The sequence below is a fragment of the Mobula birostris genome, chromosome 24, assembly GCF_030028105.1.
Source record: "Mobula birostris isolate sMobBir1 chromosome 24, sMobBir1.hap1, whole genome shotgun sequence".
Lineage (NCBI taxonomy): Eukaryota > Metazoa > Chordata > Chondrichthyes > Myliobatiformes > Myliobatidae > Mobula > Mobula birostris.
Window position 1 is genome coordinate 52,603,595 of NC_092393.1, and position 25,387 is coordinate 52,628,981.

At 40.2% G+C, this 25,387-nt stretch overlaps 1 protein-coding gene across 3 annotated transcripts in view; it reads left to right on the top strand.

Annotated features, from left to right (window-relative positions):
* The window catches only part of rptor (regulatory associated protein of MTOR, complex 1), a 491,598-nt gene that overhangs the window by 15,607 nt on the left and 450,604 nt on the right, over window positions 1-25,387 (top strand). For all 3 annotated transcript variants that reach the window (XM_072241994.1, XM_072241995.1, XM_072241996.1), the window contains exon 2: window positions 20,854-20,956. In XM_072241994.1, the coding sequence (XP_072098095.1) occupies window positions 20,854-20,956 (103 nt within the window). The remainder of the gene's footprint in view (window positions 1-20,853; window positions 20,957-25,387) is intronic.

Genomic DNA, 25,387 nt, shown 5'->3' on the forward strand with positions numbered 1-25,387 from the left:
TCATTGTATTATTAGATTGACTGCTGTGCCTCTGAACTGCAGGAAGATATCTTAAAATGCAATACATGTAAACAGTGCTTAACTTGACAGAATTTACTAATTTAGATTATAAGACCTGGGGGCAGAATTAGGCCATTTGGCCCATCAAGTCTGCTCCAGCGTTTCATGGCTGATGTATTATCCCTCTTAATCCCATTCTCCTGCCTCTCCCCATAATCTTTGCCACCCTGACTAATTTAGAACCTATCAACCTTCACTTTACTTTTAGTTTGCTCGAGAGTGAAACCGAGATCGCTGCATAGCTAGGACAGTGGACTGTCTGCTTGATTCGGATGCATGATTGGAGATGAAGTCTGTGATTAGACTGGTTTCCTGTTGGCTAGTAACAAGTGCCTAGATCTAATGCAGCCCTGAGGCTGGCTTTTAGTCTGAGAATTCAGGCCATAATTAAGTGCTATTGAGTGCTTGATTTCTGCATCCCATAAAGCTAATTATTAGATGCTTTCAAGTTCCATTATTCACATAGAAATCGCAATGTGACAGACCATTACCCAATTGATTTATTTATGCTGCATGAATTCCCAGCAGATTCTTGAAGCAACCTTTATTCACTGGAGCAGAGGAGAGTGACGGGAGATCTTTTGGAGGTATACTAAGCTATGGGAAGTAGCGACAGGGTGACTGCTTGCAGGCTTTTTTTTTCTTGGGTTGGGTGGGTCTAGAACTGGAGGTCATAGGTTTAGGGTGAAAGGTGAAATATTTAAAGGGAATCTGAGGGAAATTTCACTCAGATTTGAGAGCATGAAATGAGCTGCCAGCAGAAGTGGTAAATGCAAGTTCAATTGTAATAATGGAAGTTTGGATAGGTACATGGATGAGAGGTGTATGGAGGGCTGTGGTCTAGGTGCAGATAGAAAGGACTAGGAAGAAGACCAGGCTGACATGGACTAGATGGACAAAAGGGCCTGTTTCTCTGCTGTAGTGCTCTGTGGCTTGTATGGCTTTAATTCTTTTACCTATCTTGTACTTCCCTAAAACATGTAATATTTTTGAAAGTGGTTCAATGTTTTGTAAGTTTCATTCTCTGTCAACTCTGTTTTGTGTCTCTGTTGGATTTATTAGTGACTATTGTTCCTTAAGTTGGATAGGTTTCTGCTTGTGCCATTAAATCCTCACATAATGTTAATGATTCTTATTATGCCCTACCTTTAGAGTAATGTTCACTGGTCTTTTCAATCTGCCCTGATAACACAGTCCTCAATTATGGTATTATTTTTGAAAAGCTTTCTGAATTTGCTCCAGTGTTCTTTTGTGCAAAATTGAAATCAGAACTGCATATGGTACTCTAAAGGCCTTATTCAAATTTAATCTATCCACTAGAAATGAATCTGAGTGCTTTTATTTGCATGTTAATAGATTTTTAACTTGCATTGTTAATTTTAATGATTTGTGAGTTTGCTATTAGGGCTTTCTTAGTACATAGATGAAAGAATAAATATAATGCTACCTTTTTACTTCAGCAAAAAATAAAAATTTGCACATTTCCACTGTATCTTGTAATGAACATCCACTGTCCATTCTTATTTTTCCATTATCATCCTCAAAATTAGTTATATTATCCTCTTAAAGCCTATGCCATCTCCAGATTTTTTTCTGTTAAACATCTGATTTGCAAGTCCAGGTCACTTCTGTACATCAGTTCCAGCACTAGACCCTAAGGAACACCACATTTCATCTCTTTATCCTGCTTAGTAACCACCTTTAATCACTAAAGTCCACTTTGCCTTTGGCTTGTGATCTGTTATTACTTATTCTGCAAAACCACATTCTCTGAGCCTAAATATTTTTGAGAACCCAGGCACATTATAGCTGTTGCATTACCTGTCTCCGTTCCTTTGTTTTTACAAACGTTAATTGGTGTTTTAATTGGGTATGTACTAAATTGCTGCATTAGGAGGAGTGAATTAAGCCAAAGGTCACTGGGACTAGCCTAAGTAAGGCTTGAGTGGGATTGAATGAGAATCAAGTTTAATATCACTGGCATATGTTGTGAGATTTGTTAACTTTGCGGTAACAGTACAATGCAATACATGATAAACAAAATCTGAATTACAGTGAATATATTTTTAAACAGTTAAGATGAGGCATCCAAAAAAGTAGTGAAGTAGTGTTCATGGGTTTAATGTCCATTTAGAGATCGGATGGCAGAGGGGAAGAGGCTGTTCCTGAATCACTGAGTGTTTGCCTCAGGCTCCTGTACCTCCTGATGGTAGCAATGAGAAGAGAGCATGCTTTGGGTGATGGGGTTCCTTAATGATGGAAGCAGCCTTTTTCAGGCATTGCTCCTTGAAGGTACAGATGCTAGTACCCATGAGTTAGCTGACTAATTTTACAACTCTCTGCAGCTGGCTACGATCCTGTGCAGTACGGTGATGCAGCCAGTCAGAATGCTCTCCACAGTACATCTGTAGAAGTTTTCGAGTGTTTTAGATGACGGATCAAATCTCCTGAAACTCCTGATAAATGTAGCCGCCGTCTTGCCGCCTTTATAGCTATATTGATATGTTGGGATCAGGTTAGATCCACGGAGATATTGACACCCAGGAACTTGAAATTACTCACTCTCCATTTCTGAGGATTTGTGGTCCCTCGTCTTGCCTTTCTAAAGTCCACAATCAGCTCTTTGGTCTTAGTGACATTGAGTGTAAGGTTTGTTTTGAATTTAAAGGAAGTCCTTGCTGTTGGGCCAGATTGAAGATTAAACTGGACAACTTGAATAAATGTTCTAATCCCTGAGGTTTTATAAGTGCACTACTGCTTTTTAAATAAATACATTTTATATACTTGGGCCTGTAAAGCTGGGTAACCTGTGCATGTGCTGCAGGGCTGAGGTGAGATTCTGGATATTGATAGCGGGGTGTGAAACACATTCTAATTATATGCATCTGTCCACCACATCTGGTCTCACCAATCACCCTGCCAGGTTGTGCTCCTTCCTCTCTCTTAACCTTATTCTGGCTTTTCTCCTTCCTTTCCAGTAACGATGAAGAGTCTTGGGCCGAAATGTCAATTGCTTACTCCCCTCTGTAAATGTTGCCTGGCCTGCTCTTTTTCTCCAGCGTTTTATGTGTGTTGGTCAAGAATTCCAGCCTCTGTTGAATCTCTTGTGTTTGAGTATATGGGCTGAGCTGGAACTGAGAATAAAAATTGAGTTTGGTGTTTGACTGAACAAGCTTCTAGTCTGAATAGGTTTTCGGCTTTTGTGCTGTAAAGTATTTTCTAGTGAAAGGGAAGGACTTGTGCCAAATAAATCCCTGGCATGCATGGTGAACAAAGATTGATTTCTCATGGAAAAAATGTTCCTTGCTAATTGCTTAACTGCTGATTCTTGATTCGAGTTTAAAGCTTTTAATGCTTGGATGGATCTTGTTTTTTATTTCTGTTTATTGAAATGCAATCTACAGTACAGGTTTCCCCCGCCATCTGAAGGTAGAGCGTTCCTATGAAATGGTTCGTAAGCCGGAATATCATAAAGCAAAGCAGCAATTACCATTTATTTATATAGGAAAATTTTGTGAGCGTTCGCAGACCCAATAAATAACCTACCGGTCGAGACGACAGAGACTTTTGGAGAAGAGGAGTTCGGTGGGTAATACCGTTCCGCCCGACCAGAAATGCACTGAGAGCGGTAAGCGTAAAGGAGTTGAGTGCTTACTGATCTGGTTAACAACAGATGGTGCAATCCGGGGCATATTACAATCGAGGAACGTGTTTGCAGACTGGATAGCGAACTTTTTACTGTTGGACTTCGGCCACATTCCACCGTGATACAACACTTGGTGGCACAGGAGGTCGTTCCTGCCTGTGGCCATCGAACGTGCAGCTCTTCCCGTGGAGGGTCAGACTCCCTGAGCCAATAGACTGGTCCTGGACTTATTTTCTATCTGGCATAGTTTGCATTTTGTAGTCTGATTGTTGGGATTTTTTGTATTGCTATATTTACGCTCTATTCTTGGTTGGTGCAGCTGTAACGAACCAAATTTCCCTCAGGATTAATAAAGTATATCTATCTATCTATCTAAATCATGCCAAATAACACATAAAACCTAAAATAACAGTAACATATGGTAAAAGCAGGAATGATATGATAAATACACAGCCTATATAAAGTAGAAATACTTTTCTACAATCATTGCCGGCACTGTTCTCTGTAGCGAAAATCTCACGCCAGTGCTCTCGACAAAAGCAATCTCTCCAGTAACCTTTAAGCTATGAAGCTGCCAAATCATACCAAATAACACGTAAAAATACACTGCCTATATAAAGTAGAAATAATGTATGTACAGTGTAGTATCACTTAACGGAATTGGGAAGACAGCACCGAGCACACTGATGATGGTGTGTTAGGCTGAGTCCTTGGAGTCTGGGGTGGTGCAGCGACCCCCACCCTCCGGGCAGCGACCCGATACTGATCTGTGAAGCATGCAGCGGTACAGTGGTAGCCGGGTGGCACCCAGCACATCTTTAAGAAAAATGCTGAAATAAACATGCTAATTAATTAGGTGCCACCGGGCACGTAAATGTCAGCCCGGATCAGAGGCGATTGCTGATTGCGTCACCTCTGATCTGGGCCAGCATTTACGTGCCGGGCAGTGCCTTATTAATTAGCTTGTTTATTTCGGCTTTTTTCTTAAAGATGTGTTGGGTGTGCCTCCCGGCTACCGCTGTATTCTCCGCGAATCGGTATCTGTCCGTGGCCTGGGGGTTGGGGTGGTGGGACACTGAGATGTCATCTCCGTCGTCTGTTTCCATTAGGGCAGACAGCTCATCTTCTCCTATGACTGCTGGCCTCGATGTCGAAGGTCGAGGTTTGTCGGCTGATGTGGAAGGCTTGCTTGACTGCTGAGCCTCGCGCATTTTTCTATCATACAGTTCTTTGTAAGCAGTCAAACCATCTTGCAAATATGCCCTAAACTGACGTATCCTTTCAAAATTAAAGTCGTACTTTATCATTGCAGCGAAAATCTTATGCAGGTGCCTCACGTTCAGTTCCTGGACAACTTTACTTTCGCTACTGAATTCGGTTTGGATTGTTATCCTTTCCACTTCCAATTGCATCAGCTCTTCATCTATCAGTTCTTGGTCATGGGACACCAAAACCTCTTCAACATCATCTTCGTCAGCTTCCACAAGCCAAACTCACTTTGTTCTTACTTCGTTCACCACGATCAAAACGCTTAACTCATCTTGCAAACGGCTGCTCACAGGCACGTGTTTAAGCAATGCCAGTGAGAATGCCGTTCTGAATCTGGGGGAGAGCGGCTGCTCGAGGCGCGTGGCGCGCTGCCTTTTATCGCGCGCTGCTTTTCCCTGCGCGCTGCCTTTCTTCGTAACAATGAAAACACCTTCTGTTAGCGAAAACAGGGAACTAATGTAGGTCTTTCGTAACAGTGAGGTTTCGTAAAGCGAACGTTCGAAAAGCGGGGGACACCTGTACTGTGCAAAAGTCTTGCACACATATATATGGTCAGGGTGCATCAGACTTTTCCACAGTACTGTATTTGTCAATGTGGAGTGGAGAACGAGTTTGTAAATCTGGCGGGAGCAAAGGATTTTGGAAATGGCGAAGGTGAAACACAGTGGGACAGGTGGCAGAGAAGGAGTGCCAGGGCAGAGGTAGACGTAGGTGCAGACGCACCATGCCCTGAGACACCAGGCAAGCTCATTTGCTTCCATACAATTGGTTCAGCGATCGTTACAGGATGTCTCTTTAGTACTGCCCACTCCCTCCTCTCTTACCCAACCATGATTCCAATCTCCCTGCCCCCTTCTCACTTTCAGTTCACAGTAGAGACCCTTATAGAAATCAGGTTTGTCATCACTCACATACGTCATCAAATTTGGTTTTCTTTGCAACAGCAGTACAGTACAATATGTAAAATTACTACAGTACTATGAAAAATCTTGGGCACTCTAGGTATATATATGTGTATGTATGTATTTATGTATGTATGTGTGCGTGTGTGTATATATACACACACACCTATCTATATCTATCTACGATGTTTAAACAGTATTGTATATACAGGCAAAGATTTAAAACAAATGTGTTTAACAGCTTGTGTGACCAAATTCAATGAATGCACTTGTCCCAGGACTTTGTATCCCTATAATTATCAGTATGTGAAACATAGAAGCTCTCAATGCTGTCATGCATTTGAAGATATGTTTCCTTTGGATGGCAGAAAAGGAACATATTTAAAGTAGATACTTTCAGCAATTGAAGGTGTCAGCCTATCTTCATTACTATCCATGGATGCTGTCTGACCTGCTGATCTCCTCCAGCATTTTGTGTGTGTTGCTCTGTTCTGAATTTTCAACATCTGTAGAATCTCTTCAAGATCAAGTTTAATAGTCATTCAACCATGAACATACACAGCTAAACGAAACATTGTTCTTCCGGGAACAGTGTTTCATTTAGCTGTGTATGTTTTTTTTAAAGAATCGGTGATTTTTGTCATTGATAGTTGGCGAGAGTAAGCTGTAAGACAATTCAGAATTGTTTCAAGCATTTATGTTTGGAGATGCCAGAAATGGCCGGGAGCAAAAATGAAACTATTTCACTACTTCAACAAGCTAGGAACTACGGAGAATTTGAAGGTATCGACAATCATCTTGAATGTTATTATGAAGATGAAGATTTAGAGAATGCCGAGTTGAAAGTATTGTATGAAGATTGTCCATTATCTATGCTAGATCCATTATCTGGGCTAATTGAGGAGGAGGGAGGAGAAGATGGTGGCATGACGCAGCGTGGATAGCCGTTCCAAATGATATTGATATGTGTTAACTAGGGGGCCGTGCACAATCCTGATTTGATGGAGACAGCCGTGAGAAGCACGGAGGAACACCTGGAGAAACTTCTGAAATGCCTGCTTCACTGCCGCTGCTACTACGCAATTGAGAATCTCCGGAGGGGAAGGCCCCAAATCCTCGGCTTTGCCTATTGCCGGGGTCGGGGTCGAAGTGCTCAGCAGAGATGGTGCTCGGTGTCGGAGAGCTGGTCGGAGACTCGGAGTTTTTGGACAGACTCGGAGTCGGACTGTGGTCGGATGCTTCCAGGATGCTGCATCGGCAAGTTTGCGGCGCTGGAGGTTCACCGTCTGCGTGAGATGATGGGACTTTCAAGAGACTTTGAGACTTTTACCGTGCCGTGGTCTGTTCTTTATCAAGTTACGGTATTGCTTTGCACTGTTGTAACTATATGTTATAATTATGTGTTTTTTGTTTTTTAGTGGGTTTGTCATGTGTTTCTGTGATATCATTCTGGACAAACATTGTATCATTTCTTAATGCATGCATTACTAATAATCTAATCTAATTTGGTTCATTACAGTTAATGAAAAGACAATGACAGTGTGCTGGTTGTCCTTTGTATCTGATGATAACAGTGATACCTGTCCAGGAGTGTTTTTAAAGTGGAAAAGCTATTGCACAGGGACAATTCCACTCTATTGACCCTGGAAGTTCAGGGTCTGTAGTGTGAATAGTCTCCACAGACTAGGGTCTTCCTTGGTTGCAGTGGGTAACCATGACTTCTGTGCCTTATCACGTCCTTTGCTCTCCACAAAGCATTCCAGAACCACCATCTTGGTTGTTACATTTAACTGTTGGTCTCATCCATCCAGTCTGCCGGAGCTGACTTCACATGTTAAGGCAGGTTTGTCCCTATTTTGCAGGGCTATGAGGCCCCACCAGCTATCGTCACCTGGGTTCGCCTGCCTGTTAAAACTTTGTACTGTGGTGTGGCCACTGTCGCATGCAAACATCTGCTGCAAGCCACAGGTGAGAGCTGGGTGTCTGGTATGGCCAAAGGGTGAATGAGCTGCCCCAGAATGGACACAACAAGCCCTTTCACCAGAGGTGCTACCCTCTTTGGTCACCCCATAGATGGCAGCATATACTGAATGAATTTTTCCATTGATAACTATTAGGACAGAATACACTGTTTTATAGTACTGTAGTGGTATTGTCAGTATTCTAATTTATTTTGTGTCTTACTTAAATAATTTTTGTTTACTTTGTCAAATGGTAGTTTGTCTTTTTCATACCTTTTTAACTATTTCCATGAACTTTGGCAAATTGGGGTAGCTGCCAAAATTGGGCCAAAATGTACCAGTCCCAATGTATCCCAATTTATTGGAATCCACTGCAGTCACAAAAAAAGAATAGCATTAGCACAAGTTCCTGAGTCTTTTGTGTTTACCATTAGTTACTTATGTGAATGCAAAAAAAAAAAAAATCCATTTTTAGGTATGCTTCAAAAAGCTCTTCTGCAGAACTAACTAACTTTCTACTTGCTCTACTCACTTTATACTTCTGACAGTGAGGCTGAGTCCAGTTCCAATGCCGTATTTAAGTTTGCTGACAACACCACTATTATTGGCTGAATCAAGGGTGGTGACGAATTGGCATAGGAGTTAGATTTTAAAAAGTGGTTTCACAACAGTCTCTCAATCAATGTCAGCAAAACCTGAGCTGATTATTGACTACAGGAGGAAGAAGCCCAAGGTTCATGAGTCAGTCCTCATTTGGGGGAATGGAGGTGAAGAGGGTTAGTGGTTTTAAATTTCTTGGTGTTAACGCATTGAGCACCTGTAGTGGGACCAATGTCTCTACTTCCATAGAAGTTTGCATAGATTCAGTATGTCACAGAAATTTTGACCAACATCTATAGATGCACAGTACGGTTTATCTTAATTGGTATTATGGCTTGGGATGGTAACACCAATGCCCAGGAATGGAAAAGGCTGCAGAAGGTGGTGGATACATCTCAGTGCATTATAGGCAAAGCAACTGCCCATCACTAAGTACATTTACATGGAGCGATGCCACAAGATAGCAACTTCCATCATCAAAGACTCTCACCATCCAGGCCGTGCCTTCTCACTACTACCATAGGGCAGAAGCCTTGGGCCCCACACAGGGACAATTATTACACCACAGACTCCTGAACTGGTGTGGATAACTTCATTTACTACTATTCTGACAACATACAGACTCACTGTCAAGGACTCTTTACAACCTGTGTTTCCAGTGTTTTGATTTGCACAGTTTTTCTTCTTTTGAACTTTGGTTATTTGCAGTGTATGTCTGTTTATGTATAGTTTTTTTGTAAAATTCTGGTTTTTTTTCCCCAGTAAATTCCTGCAACAAATAAATGCCAATGGAGTATATTGTAACATATATGTACTTTGATAAATATCTGTGTGTCAGTACCATAAGCTTGTGTATCTCCAAGTTTCTTTAAAAGTCATGTTTTTGGAAGTATATATTGTGACTTGAAATATAAATTTTAAGGTTTTCATTTGGTACTTTGATATCCTTTGTCATCAGGTAATATGTGTTTAACTTTCTCGTAATTCTGGTATCACAGCTGATATGCATGTGATCCTCGATTAGAAGTGGTGTAATTAATTCAGCCTCGTCACAGAGTGATAGTAGGAGCCAAGCCAATGGTTCTGAATTGTGTCGATAAAGGAAACTGAGTTTTTTTTTTTCCCTGAGTATTTCTTTACTGCAGTCAGAATAAAGAGCGAATTTTGATCATTTTGCCAGAGAGTGTATTGAAGCGGCAGAGCCTGGATCGGAGAGTAAGGAACATACCGAAGTTTGGACGACTTAAGCATCAGGCCAGGTTGAAAAGGTCAGGATGTTGGGACTGGAAGTGAGGGACAGGCCAGTTATGCTCTCTATTCCACGACGTTTAGTTAGCTCTATGCTGAACCGAGGCTGTGGCCTGCTTCGACTGCAGTGATGCCTGGCTTTGTGTCGGTGGGCTCACTTTTGTAAAACTTCAGTTCTGAATACAATTTGCTTGCTTTTATTGTTAGCACAATTTGCTTTTTTTTTCCCTCTCTCTGCACGTTGGGTGTTTGACGTTCTTTTTTACAAAATGGGCTCTGTTAGGTTTCTTTTTTTGTGACTGCCTGTAAGGAGACAAATCTCAAGATTTGATAATAAATGTACTTTGAACTTTGAGTTGATGAATACAGTTTGCGATAGTCCTGGAGTGCGATCTTGTACTTTCAGTGTGTATAAATTCAAATCGTATTTATGTTAAATACTTTATAACTTTGTATCCATGATCTTGCATAGAAGGACGGATGGCGTTAATATCTCTCATTAAATAGAGCCATTGAATTGAATTGACTCTATTTCTTACATCCTTGCATGAGCTCGGATAAATATGCAAATAACTCTATATTTGAGCACGATCTTGATATTTCCTTCCCTGTAAAATTTGGCTCTTGTGCAATCATTGTGGCTGGTTTTTTGATTCCTTCACTAGGAAGTTTGCTTTAGAAGGAGTTTCTCTGGTTTGGGAAAACTAGAGTGTGTTCATTTAAGACAAGAATTGAGTTTAGGTCCTCTACATTAACTCTGGCAATTTCGGTCATCTACATTAACATTGGCATTAAACAGTACAATTTCTGGTTGAAAGGATTTAGAATTGAGTGACCTGATATATTTCTACAATGGTGCATAAACTCTGATTGCCTTGTAATGCTTGTGTCTGGAATGTAACCTCAGGAGCAAATCTATTGGTTCCATACTGAAAGCTACAGAACTTTGCACTTTGTTATACTGGTGTGGATGCAGTTTGGGATTCAGATGTAGAGAAACTTATTGAGTTTACATGTAATCATTGATTTAAATTTACAACTTTTTGCACTTTGTTAAATCAATGTGGGGAAAAATGTACTTTTTGTTATTCTCTCAACTAAGAAACTAAGCGTTGCAAATATCACAGTTCCATTTGTTCGCGGTGGTTCTTGTGTGTTCCTGAAATAATAGCTGCTGACTGCTCGTGTAAATTTTTTTTGTTGCATGCCGTTTGTGATTGTATTGTTAGGTGCTCATGTATTCAACTTTTGGCCGTCGTATTTAATTTTTTTTTGATAATGCATTTGGATTCCTGCAAAGAAGAATTTTCAGGTCATAATATACATTAGAGCTTGGAAATGGGGTTCACAAAGTAATTTGAACAAAAGTGTTGAATGCTCTCAAAATTTTGTACTTACGTAACTAGTTTACATTCTTCTGTTACAACACACAAAGTGTTGGAGGAACTCAACAAGCCGGGCATCTGTGGAAGGGAATCAACAGTACAAACTGGCAGGTGATAGGTGAGACCAGGTGAGGGGGAAGTTCGGTGGGGGAGTAAAGGGTTGAAATGAAAAGCTGGGAGGTGATAGGTGGTAGACTTAAATACTGAAGAAGAAGGAATCTGATAGGAGAGGACAATAGACCACAGATAGGAGGAGGTGCAGAATCTGAGGGAAGTGATGGGCAGATGAGGAGGAGGGATGGAAGGGTAACCAGAATAGGAAATGGGAAAAGAGAGATGAGGAATGGGAAGGTTAGAGAAATTGATGTTCATGCCGTCAGGAATATGAGGTGTTGCTTCTCCAGCCTGAGTTTGGCCTCACTGTGGCAGTAAAGGAGGCCATGGATTGACATGTCAGAATGGGAATAGGAAGTCAAATTGGAATGGGTAGGCACTGGGCGATCCTGCCTTTTGTGGTAGACAGAGCAAAGGCACTTGAAGCAGTTCTCCCAATCTGCGTCACGTCTCACCATTTTAGAGGCCGCACCGGGAGCTCCGGATTAATAGATGACCCCAACAATAGATAATTCTGTTACTTTTCATATCTCTCCACTGAAGGTTTTGAATTAATTGGGCTAGAGTTAGTGTAGCATTCTACACCTTGATCTGAATTACCACTTTTAAATCAAAGGTGTTGGCAGGATATTTAACTGTAAAGGACTCATTATGCATTCATTTATCCAAGTAGCATTCTTATCAAGCAGTAGTCAAATACAGGATGGCAGCTGGACATTTTCCATGCTGAGCTAAGTTGTTAACTGTTTATCTCCCACGCTAAAGTGAAAGCTTTGATTTTCTACTCTCTGAGATAGCAAATACTGAAATTGCTTCTGAAACCATTCCTTCAATCACTGGCTGTTTCGTATTATTTAATATGAAGCAAGAGTGTGTTCAATTTCTGGCCCATATGAAACAGATTGATACAGTGGGTAGGGGAATTTATATTCATGAATAATTCAATATCAGGCTGCATTGCAGATGTGTGAATTTCTTAATTGGAGTTCTTGTGAAGTGCTCTGCTACAGGGCCCCAGAATGAGTTGGAATTGTCAAATGTTATAAAGTTACTTCTGATTCATTTTGTTTTCAGACTTCATTTGGCTTCTTACTGCTAATGATCGATGTAAACTACAGGGCTTACTGCTTTACTTTGACCTTGGAATTTAGTATTGAAGGAAAAGATGAGTTTTATCTGTCAGATATACATCCAAACACAAAGCGAAATGCATCATTTACGTCAATGACAAAAAACATAGTGTAAGATGTGCTGGGGGTAACCTGCAAGTGTCACCATGCTTCCAGCACCAACTTAGCATGTCCACAACTCAATAACCTTAACCCTAACACGAGGAATTCTGCAGGTGCTGGAAATTCAAGCAACACACATCAAAGTTGCTGGTGAACGCAGCAGGCCAGGCAGCATCTCTAGGAAGAGGTACATTCGACGTTTTGGGCCGAGACCCTTCGTCAGGACCCTGAGTCTGGCCTGCTGCATTCACCAGCAACTTTGATGTGTGTTGCTTAACCTTAACCCTAACTGTTCATCTTTGGAATGTGGGAGGAAACTGGAGCTCCTGGAGGAAACAGTGTTCCAAAGAGGTACGGATTAGTAGGTTAATTGATCATTGTAAATTGTCTTGTTATTAGGCTAGGATTAGATAGGTGAGTTGCTGAGAGGTGCGGCTTGTTGAGCCGGAAGGGCCTGTTCCATGCTGTATCTCTAAAATTAAAATCAAGGAAGCCTGGAACTATCTTATAAAGGAATATTAGAAAATCAATACAATTAGCAAATTTAATAGACAAATTAAATAAAAAAGTTAAAAAAGCCTACAGGAAATAATGAATATTTTTCCTTATTTTCACAAGGCTTTCCTTAGCAGTTCCTAGCTACCATTCTGTTTCCCTTCTGTGGTTCAGCAATCATTGACAGTCAGAAAGCTGAAGAACCTAAAAATAGTTCTCTAAATAAAAATGTAAAATTAATGCAAATAAATGCTGCATCTACTTAAATTGTGCCCAACTCAAAAAAAAAAGTGACAGGGATTCTTTAAAATTACCCAAGCATTTTCTTCAGGGGAATTTTCTTTAAATTATTAAAGCAAAAAAAAAAGTGTACCATTCCAATTATCTTCCAGATCAATAAACCAGTCAATCCTCTCAAACATGAAACAGTGAAGGACACCTTCCCCAGTTTCTTCACACAAGAGTAGTCAATACTTTGCAAAAAAAAATACGCTGCAACCTTCACTGCAACTTTGCTACCAGTGCTATAGTTCAATTTACCGAATCAGCAGCAAGAACCATCCTCCGCTGTCATCGATTCTGAACCAGCCTTCCCAGTTCATCTCTATTTGTCGCTTGGATGCCGTTGTGTCACCAGCACTCAGTTAATCATCTTCAGCATCTTGCTCTGTGTCTCTGTATGATGTATTTCCTCAAACCACTAACCTGTGCAATTTTTAAACCGTCTCTGACACCATCACTGACCTCACCAGCTCTGAAGAACTTCCATCCATTGCCACCAAACTCATAGTTCCCCAACCCCGCACTGCTCACTTCTACCTCCTACCCAAGATCCACAAACTGGACTGTCCAGATAGGCCAATTGTCTCTTGTCTAATTCTGCCCCACTGAACTCATGTTCTCATACATTTTCCATTCTATCCCCCTTAGTTCAGTCCCTTCCCACCTACATCCACAACATTTCTCGTGCTCTTCATCTCCTTGGTAACTTTCAATTCCTTGGCCCTGGTGGCCTCATTTACACCATGACTTTCAGTCCCTCTACACTTCTATCCTCTGTCAAAAAGGCCTCAAAGCTCTCTGCTTCTTCCTTGACAAAAGAACCAACCAATTCCCTTTCACCATCACCTTCCTCAGTCTGGCAGAATTGGTCCTCACCCTCAGCAATTTTTCCTTTGGCTTCTCCTGCTGTCTCCAAACTCAAGGGGCAGCTAGCCATAGGCAGCCATATCGGCTCCAGCTTTGCCTGCTTCTTCGTTGGCTGCGTAGAACAGTCCATGTTCCAAGCCTTCCCTGATTATATTCCCCAACTGTTCCTCTGCTACATTGACAACTGCTTCATGCACTCATGTTGAGCTCATCAATTTCATCAACTTTCCCTCTGACTTCCACCCAGCCCTTATTCACTTGGTGAATTTAACTTACTTCCCCTTTCTCAATCTCAATGGCAGAATTAAGCCATTTGGTCCATTGTATCTGCTCTGCCATTCTATCATGGGGAATTTATTTTCCCTATTAACCATGTTTCCCCTACCTCCTCCTCATAACTTTTGACGCCCTTGCTAATTAAGTACTCACCAACCTCCACTTGAAGGTTGTCCTTTCTTGTTCAAAAAAAAAGCAGTAGGGTTGAGCCTGGAAAGTACAGGCCAGAGAGCCTCGTATCAGTGGTAGGGAAGTTGTTGGAAAAGGTTCTGAGGAACTGATATATGCTCACTTCGAAAGGCATATACTGGCGGCGCAGTTCAAAGGATCATAGGGCCTATTCCACATCGTATCTCTAAACAAATAAATGGCCTAGATATACCAGCGGAGGCGAAAGTCACTTAATGCCTTCCTGATCTCATCTTGAAGTTTTCAATAACCACCATCAACCTTCATCTATTGTCTTTTGTGTAGTTTCCATGGAATGGAATCAGAATGTCTTGCACCCAAAGATTGGAATCAGGAACTTTAAAAGATATCGATTTCAATTGCCTTAAACTTTCAGTTGAAGTTAAATTAGGATAGGGGTTATTTCCTGAAGACTGATTCTCACTTTAGCTAATATCTGCTATCCATAATTTCATAACTCCAGCACAATCCCTAACAAGTATATTGATTGTCTTCAGTTTTGGGTGTCAAAGTTAGAAAAGATGTAAAGACTTTGGAGAGGATGCAGAAGTGATCAGGCAAAGTGAGTCCAGGAATGAGGAACTTCAGTTCAGTGGATTGATAAAATTGTTTTCCATGGAATAGAGATTGAGGGGACTGGTAGAGACATTTAAAATATACAAGTTATAAACAGAGGAGAAAGAAGCTGTTCCCTTTGGTTTATGTGGTAAAGGGTATAGAATGAGGGTGATTGGCAAAAGTGACACATGGAAAAGAAACTTGGTATGTGATTTAAAAACAAGATTCTGCAGATGCTGGAAATCCAGAGCAATACACACAAAATGTTCGAGGAGCTCAGCAGGTAAGGCAGCATCTATGGAGGGGAGTAAGCACCTGATGAAGCACCTGTCTACTTGCCTTGAAAAGTAGACAGTTTATAACCCTCCATAGATACTGCATGACCCGCTGAGTTCCTCAGACATTTTGTGTGTTAAATTTGGTACATGGTAGGGTCTAGGATTCACTGCCGGGTAGTAATGAAGGCACAATCACGTTTTAAACTCAGGAGGTTCTGCAGATGCTTGAAATCCAGAGTAGCACACACAGAATGCTGGAGGAACTGAGCAGGTCAGGTAGCATCGATGGAGAGGAATGAACAGTTGGCATTTCGGATAGACACTTTTCGTTAGTCCTGATGAAGGATCTCGGTCCAAGCCACTGACTGTTGTTCCTTTCCATCAATGCCGCTGAGTTCCTCCAGCATTTTGTATTTTCAATGAGCTGGATTAATATTCAAAAGGAAAGAGTTTGTAGGGTTGAGGGAGAAGTTGGGATATGTAAGTAGCTAGATTGTAGTGACATTGAGCCAATGTGGGTCTGACTTGTCAGTGGCCTCTTTCTGGCACTGAAAGTTCAATAATGTTACAGCACTAAATAATGGGACAATGAATAGGTATGCTTTGAATGATTTAATTTATTGTTTTCTTCCTAGGATGCTTTAAGCTCTAAGTACTAAGGCTTGCTTTGTAGGTCTTTTGTCAGTGACTCTGGACTAATTTATCAAATGTTACGAAAAGTTAATTCTGTGTAGTTTTTCCCCTATATTTTCATGTATCACGTTGTACAGCTGCTGCTAAGTTAACAAATTTCACGACATATGCTGGTGATATCAAACTTGATTCTGATGTTAGATTGTATGTCTGATGGAGATGGTGGATTCTGGTTAATTGGGTCATTGGTTAATCAGGGCTGTTGCTTATTTGGGACAACTCTTAAAGAACAAAAACTAATCGAGAAAATAACTGGGATTCCCTTCATTTTATACCGCCAAACTATTTCTAACTAGTGTCAGTCGTGTGCATTTGTCTGGCTTTTAGACACTACCCCATTCTTAGAGTGAACAGTTTTTAAATAGCGTCAGTTGTGTGTGCTTTAGTTGCGCTATCCTTTTGGGGCGACAGGCACTGGTTTAAAAAGTAGTGATTTTTGATCATTTTGTTATATTTATTTTAACAGTACTTCATGCTGGAATGCAATGAAGGTACTCCATTATCTGCACTAGGTGTCTACATTGATTTTGTTCATTTACAGTCAATCAAAAGAACACAGTAGCTAGTACTGGATGAATTCCTCTAACTATAAGGAACCAATACACAGTTTTAGAGTACTGTAGGAGTATTGATAGAGTTTTAATTTGTTCTGTGTTTGATTTAAATACATAATTTGTTACTCAGTTAAACGCTAGTTTATCTATTTTATATCTTACTATTTCCATAAAATTTCGGCTAATTGCTTAATTGGGCCAAAATGTACTGGTCCCAATGTGTTCCAATTAACCAGAATCCTCTGTACTTCAAATTAAGATTGGAAACAGATTGTTCTCCCATTTTAAATGTATTGCAATGGTCAGTGAGCAGAAAGTATAAATTTAAGATGACGAGATTGAAGTGAGAAACTATTTTTTGATGTTATGTTTCAGATCTGGGTGCAACATATGATGGGGCAATTAAGATAAATTATTGCAAAACAGCTTGTGTCTGCCTGTGGGGTGAAATCAGTAGCAGTTTTGTAGAACTGGCATAAGAATGAAGGGCTGAAGTATGAAGGTATGAAGGGCTGCTTTTGGTATAAATGTTACATGATTCCAAGTAGTGAGTGTTCAGAATGCAGCCTTCCATTTCCTGAAGTTGATCTACATGAACATGTTACAAATGGCACTGTTGTCCAATGTATACTGTGGGTATTAATAATGACACGATACGATTTCTGACAACCAGTCGCTGGCTGTGCCAAAAGGTTTCAATGTAGTAGCCTTCAAATCACACCAAACTTGCTTTGGTATTTAGCAGGTCAGACAACATCTATGGAGAGGAATAAACGGTCGATGTTTCAGGCCGAGGTCCTTCATTCTCTCCATAGATACTGCCTGACCTGCTGAGTTTCTCCAGCATTTTGTTTGTGTTGCTCAAGATTTCTAACACCTGCAGAATGTCTTATGTTAATATGAGCTGGCTTGTGGTCTGTGGTCATCTGGATGTTGAATATGTGAAATTACCTATAAATATAGAGTAATTTTCTTTTTGAGGGAATTCAGCCAGTTAAAGGAATGCAGCTCCTTGACTATCCGGGTATTTCCATTTTGTCCATCAAGTATTTGGCATATTGGAATTTTTTTGGAGCTCAATGCAAAGAATTTTGCCTTACTATGATAAATGTTTCTTCAGCTTCTGTTTGTTAACCAGGCTGGTGGAGCAAATCAACACTTTATCCTTGTATTTGCTGCTGAAAATATATTTAACTCTAAATTTCTGCTGTGGGGAATAATGGGCTGTTGTCCAGGAACCGAACTACTTTGAAGAGCTATTCGGACAAGTTTATTCAGATGACTTTGTTCGCATTTTTAGGTAGCTTTTGAATGGATCAATTTTCCATTTTATGATTAACTGTTTGGCCTTTTAACTCACAGATTTCATCCTGTTCTTGGAGGTAATATCATTAAAGCTGATGGAGAAATAGCGAAAGAGAAATTAGTCCTGGAGTATTGATTTATTTAGCCATGGTGGCAAAAGGTTTCTCGGCAAATTCATGGACCACTATTTTAATACATAATGTGTAGTTTTGCAGAACTTCATAATTCAGCTTTGCATTTTTTTTCCAGTACTGGGCTTAGATGAAAATGATTTGTTGGTATATTGTCCTTGGCTTGAGTCTACATTCCTTTTAAAACATTGATACCCATAAATTCCAGTCAAGATGGCTGCATATAATGCTCCTTTGGTTGGCATCTTCTGGATAGATCATGAGACCATATATTTCACTTATTTTATGTCTCTTACACTTGTTTTTCATCTTGAATGAGATTCTGGAACTGTTGGAGCATGTGATTTGCAGTTTGGGTGTTTCAGTGCTCTGCAGTCTCCAAGGGAATTCTGGGAGGCAGAGGCAGCTTGCAGGAACCTCGTGGCAGGGTTGTGAGCTGCCATTCAATTCCGTTTTGTCGATTAAAGCTTCCATTGTTCGCCAGTAAAACAGTGAGGGAGATTGAAATGTCAGCTGCCTGCCTTTTTATTGCTGGGGGATTGCTGTGCTATGGAGAAGGGCTTTTTTATCACCCTGATATAGAGAGGGAGAATGTTGCCCAGGTTTTCTGTGTTTTGAATGTGGACTTGGACTGTAGACTTTTTTTTTCCAGACTTGGTTTTTTGTATTCTGTTTTTTGCTCGATCTTTCTTTTTTTGTGCAGGGAGGAGGGACTTGGGGGTTGACAACATGCTGCTGTTCTTTTCTTTCTTGGTTTCATGGCTGTCTGGAGAAGAATTCCAGAGCTGTATACTTTGATAATAAATTAACCATTGAACCTTTGGAATTGGGAAGAAAAGAGTGAACATAATTGAGACCTTCATTAGCAAAGAGCAGCATCAATGATTATGGCCCATGAATAAACTAAAAGGAGGCAGTGTCTGACATTGAGACAGTGGACATGAGCTGGAAAGGGGAATGGACAACGGCCCCAAGCGAACAGCCTGGAGAATGAACACCACTAACTGAAACAGGAATAAAACCAGAAAATGTTAGAAACACTCAGCATCTGTGGGAAGAGAGTTGACCACCCTTTGGCGAGACTGCAGGAAGACAGAAAAAGATAAGTTAGTTTTAAGATGATACGAAGGTGGGGTAATGATGAACACATCAAATGAATATCTACGTTGGAATAATTTTACCTGAAGAAAAAACTTAACTGATAAAAGGAACTGCTTAATAACCTTCAGGAGACCATGGTGATAAGTTGCTGAGGTTATCAACTGAAGGGTTAATGGGAGCAGCTGGAAAAGTTCAGTTAAAATAAATTTACTATCGAAGTATGGTTACCAGATACAATCTTGAGATTAAGATTCTTGCAGACATCTATATGAAAATAAAGAAATAAAACTAAATCCATGAAAAACCACACATTACAAAGTGACAAACATTGAATGTACAAAGGAGGACAAATCATGCAAATAATAAAATAAAGTACACAAATAATCCTGAGAATATGAGTTGTAGAGTCCATGAAAGTGGCCATGGAGTCAGTTGAGTGCTGTGGCAAGTGAAACCATCCACACTGGTACAGGCAACACTGTTCCTGAACCTGGTGGTGTCGGACCCAGGACCCAAGACTCCTGCACCTCCTGCCCAATGCTAATAGCGAGGAGAGAGGGAGACGGGTCAAACTCAGGCAGATGGGATGGGCTGACATGGGGAGGGGTTCTTGGCTAGCATGGAGTAATGGGAAAGGGAAAAGCTATGAAACGGGAAGTCAGAGAATGAAAATACCAATGAAGCAATGTAAAATATTGTGAGGTCTATGGCTCTGTCAGAGGTGGTCCTATCCATCCCTACTCCATCTCTACATCTCAAAACTAACTTGCTTTCTCTTTTTCCAAGCACAGATAAAGGGTCTTCGAGCTGAAATGTAGATCGAACGTCGACTGTTTATTCCTCTGCCTGAGCTGCTGAGTTCCTCCAGCATTTTGTGTGTGTTGCTCAGGATTTTCAGAACCTAGCACCTCGTGTGTTTATCTAAATTTAATTTCTTCTTTTGTTTTTAGGAACTGATTCCCTTTCTAATTTAGCCGTGTGCCTACTTCAAATTTCTCAGAAATTTGTCTCCATATTTAAAAATAACACTTGGTAGATTGTAAATCTGGCAAATAGTTAGAGATTTGCTGTAAATTCTAGCTTGCCAGTACACCTGCATCAGAAAAATAAGGTGAAAGAGATTAAAAAGATTAGCTTTATTTGTCATAAGTATATCAAAATTTAGAGTGAAATGTGGTGTTGGTTGTGTCATAGTAATAGTGAGGATTGTGCTGGGCCATCTGCAAAGGTTGTCATGTTGCCGGTGCCAGTGTAGCATGACCACAGCTCATTAGCCCTAACTATACATCTTTGGAAACTGGGATACCCATGTGGTCACGGGAAGAATGTCCAAGCTCCTTACAGACAATGGCAGGAATTGAACCGAGTCGGAGATTGCTGGCACTATAAAGTGTTGTGCTACTGTACCAACCGAAATAGTTAAAAGTTATATTAAGTAATGTGGATGACAATACTGATGGTTATTCCCATTTTATAATGAGGCTTTGATGTAAGTGATATTAAACGTTACTTCACGCAAGTAAAATCCGCAGTATAACTTGTTCTTCACTAACACCGGTTTGAACGTGAGTGATTGCTGCTCAGTGATGTGTGTAATATTGTTCCTAACCATTGAAGGAAAGGGAGAAGACGATATAGCCTGCAATAATCTATTGCCTTGTATGGCTGACTGGGAGCTTGAAAATTATTTTGTTTCTTTTATTTTAGATGAAAACTGTCAGTGTTGCCTTAGTTCTTTGCCTGAATGTTGGCGTGGATCCCCCTGATGTTGTGAAAACTACTCCCTGTGCTCGATTGGAATGCTGGATAGGTGAGCAACCTCTTCGAGTACTCATTTGGAAAATGTATTCTTGAACAAATGTACTTTTTATTGTGTTTTCATGAAACCTGAATGCATATTAACTTAAAATGCATCCTTGGTCTACAAGCCTTCAGGAAGCTTCTTCATTTAAATCAGTTGCTAGGTTGTGCATGACGCCACTCCTAGGCATGCAATTAAAGTGAAAATAGGTTAGTATATCTAAATCACATCTATTTAATAATTGGTTCTATAGCAAAATTTTTGCTGTAACAGATAATTGTAAATTGATGAATTGCAGTACTTGGAGAAACATCTCCCAATGCACTAAGCTTGAAAACAGAGATTTGGCCACTGATCTAGTTCAGGATACAGTTAAGAGAATACATTGAATCACAAAGGAACAGATGTCAGAGATGTACTGACCTGATGCATTCATGGTCAATCTTCATTGTATCATTTTCAATGTTAAAAGATTTCTGTTTTGGTTTAGAACATGGACACAGCCTTAAATTGAGTACAATAATGCATTTTTTAAATATCCATCTTATTTCTTCAACTAAGAATTCACCTTTTGACATTCAATAACACATCTATGACTTGGTGTACAGGCAGAGTTTAATTAGAGTTTCTCACAAGGTGTCGTTTCCAAGTTACGCTGTTGGTTATTTTGAGGAATGGCCTTCAAAAGCAAAACAAAATCCAGATCTCTCTTGTCAGTTTACACTATGCAGTAGTTAAGTGTTTATAAGTTCTGCAAAAATTATATAATTAGTGAAGAATTGGATATCTGGTCTGTTATGTAAACAGGTGATTATTCTTAAGCTACTCTTGGATACTTTAATGTTTTAACATACATTAATTTAACAGCTGGAATTTATTGAGATGGTGAGGAAATAATTTGTGATTAACCAATTGTTTTAACTTTTCTGTTATGTTCAGGTCTCTTTACCAGCTGAAATGTTTTGATTTTGTTCTGTCTCATACATGTAAGGTACATTATTGTTTGGGGAGGGACAGCAATACCTTGAAGACTTTTGTTTTGAGAAAAAATAGTTCTGACTATTGATTCTTTCCTGAAGGTTAGTTTCTTCCTAAAGTGATTGTTTGTCTCATGCAAGTTCAGAAAGTCTGCTTTGATTGCCGCAGGCATCGTAGGTACAGTTGATTCTTGCCCTTACCTAGAAGTTCACATGCTGATTCTAGCAGTGATCCCTGGTTACTGATGAGAACCTGAATCTTGGCCATTTTAGAAACTTATTTGTTTTCTTCAGACTAGACCAAAGTGATTAATTATTTGTGCCACCAACCTGGCTAAAGCTTAATTAACTCAGCAGCAACCATGATTCAAATCGGAGGTGTTACTATTTCTCATACCTCAGCTGATTGCAGCCGCACTGACTCAGTGCAGTTGTGTTTTAGTGCTGTATTTTATATAAGACTTTTTTAAGCTTTTCCTGCTGTATTTGACATTCACTCAGTGGCCACTTTATTAGGTACACCTGTACACCTTGTTAATGTAAATTTCTAACCAATCATGTGGTAGCAACTCAATGCATAAAAGCACTTGGACATGGTCAAGAAGTCAGTTGTTATTCAAACCAAACATCAGAATTAGGAAGAAATGTGATCTAAGGGGCACCATAGACGTGCCACGGTTAGTGCGATGTTTTTACAGCTCAGGATGATGGAGTTCAGATTTCCAATGAGTGACAGTTCTGTAGTTGATCCACTTCCCATTCCTGTTCTGATAATGTCCATCCACGGCCTCCTCCACTGTCGGAATAAGGGCACACTTAGGTTGGAGGAACAACACCTTGTATTGTTCAATCTGATGGCACAAACATCGATTTCTCAAACTTCCAGCAATGCTTCCCCTGCCCCTTCATCTCCCTCTGGTGCTCCTCCTCCCCCTCTTTTTTTTTCTTTCTTCCATGGCCTTCTGCCTCTTTTACCAATCAATTTCCTAGCTCCTTGCTTCATCCCTCCCTCTCCAAGTTTCACCTATCGCCTGACGTTTCTCTCTCCCCTCCCCCCCACCTTTCAAATCTACTCCTCAGCATTTTCTCCCCCTCCAGTCCTGCCGAAGGGTTTCTGCCTGAAATGTTGATTGTGCTTTTTTCTGTCGATGCTGCCTGGCCTGCTGAGTTCCTCCAGCATTTTGTGTGTGTTGCTCGGATTTCCAGCATCTGCACATTTTCTCTTGGTTGTGAGTTGATATTGCCTTGTTAATAGACAGACTGGCTCAAGCTGACAGGAAGGTGACAGTAACTCAAATAACCACGTGTTCCAACAGTGGGTGTGTAGAAGAGCATATTTGAATGCACAACATGTTGAACTTTGATGTGGATAGAGTGCAGCAGCAGAAGACCTCACTGGATTCCCCTCCTGTACCTAGTAAAATGGTCACTGAGTGCAAGACTTTGTTCTTCACCATGTGCTTCCACCCTTCCGCCTTTAGTTGTGGCAGTAGCTTTGTTACGGAGTTGGAGTTGGCCTCTCAGATCCTTATGCCTGTTTACCCCTTACCCGAGGCATTTTTCTGTACATACATTGTATCACATGATTCTCTTTATTTTAAAAATAATGTCAAAGTTGATCTCTGTCATGAATCTAATGAGTAGTTAAGACATCTTTGAGAATCCAGAGATTCACTGTGCTCTGGCAAAGGAATTTCTTCTTGGAACTGGCCTGAATGGTCAACTTTTCTTTTGAGATTGAGAGCCCTGGTTCCAGACACCACTACCAGAGGAAGCATCGGCTTTGTACCTATCCTGCCAAACTCCATCAGAATTTTTTTAGAATTTAATAAGATCTCTTTTTATTCTTTTAAATTCAGTGCAATGTAGGCTCAGTTTCCTTTGTTGAGGTATCCACCATCCTAAAACATCAATGTGGTGAAACTTTGCTGCAGCCCTGTATAACAATGATCCCTTTCCTTGGGTAGAGAGGCCAGACCTATACACAGTATGGTCTTACTGGATGAATATATAATTGGAGAAAGATGCTTCTAATCTTGTATTCAATTCCTTTTGCATTATGGATCAACATATAATTTTCCTTCCAAATTGATTTCTGTACCTGCATGGTAACTTTCAGTTCTTTCTATCCAAGTTCAAGATCGCTTAATGTCATTTCCTGAACACAAGTGTAAAAGAGAACAAAATAATTGTTATTCTGGAGCTGATACTGCACAAAAAAACCCACAAAAGATAAAGAACCCAGTAATAATAAAAAAAATAGAATAAATATGAACACACGAGATTAATATATACATTGATGCTAGGCACAGGATGTGTCTCTACATAAGGTGACTGACAGAAAATGATACAGTAGTGGTGGTTGAAGGTGTGGTGGGATGGGTTAGTGGGTGGAGGTGTTGATCAACCTTACTGCTTGGGGAAAGTAACTTTTTGAGTTTGGTGGTCCTTGGCATAGATGCTTTGTTGCCTCCTCCCTGATGGGAGTGGGACAAACAGTCCATGAGCAGCATGGGTCTAAGTACAACATTGTTCAATCATCGTCACTGTTTAAAAGATGCTTAACCTTTCAATTTCTTTTGACTATAGTGGATCATTTTAGTAATTTTCACATCTTATTCCATTTGCCATATCTTATCTGTTCACTAAATTAGTCAGTATCTTCCTGAAAATGGGTATTGCTGGAGCAGTGTGGCTCGAAGGGCCTATTCCAGGCTGTATCGTTAAATAAAGTAATTAACATAAATAGAAACCTCTGTGTCCTCCACACAACCAATGCTGAAACCGAGCGTTGTATTGTCTAGACACTCGAATGTATTACGCTCTCCTCATACAAATCATTATATTGTGAGTCCCCAAGGCTACTGCAGCACTCTACTGACCGACTTCTTCCAACTGTGTTTTGTTAGTTAACCAAATAATAATCCATGCTGTCTAACTTTGTCTTTTAATCCTACGGAGATCTTCTGAAAGCCTAAATACAGCACATCCACTCCTTTGTCCTTGTGTGTAACAGGATTTTCAAAATCAAAATCATTGTTGGGTTAGTCAATTAAAAATATTTACTCTGCAGAAAAATTATATTCTGTCACAATATGAGTTGCATTCCTAAAAAAAAATATAAAAGCAAATTTGTCAAATGGAGATGAAAGGGCTTCAGGACTAGACAGTTTCAGACTGATGACAACAACAAAGTTATTTTTCCATCACAGGATTTTCAAAAATAAAGGTGCTTCTGATAGTTATGTTTATTTTACTGCTGCAGGCTAAAAATATTAAAAGCTGTATGTTGCATTGTGCAATAAAATATCCTCGTACAAGTGCCAATGGAAGCGAGTGGTGAAACTGGCAGCCTGTGTTCTTAAGAGACAACTATGTCTGATTACAGCTGGGTGGTTAGACTTAAAATAATTTTTTTCCAAGATGGCTCTTTTTTTCTGCTTGCTAACTTACAAAGTTGCTT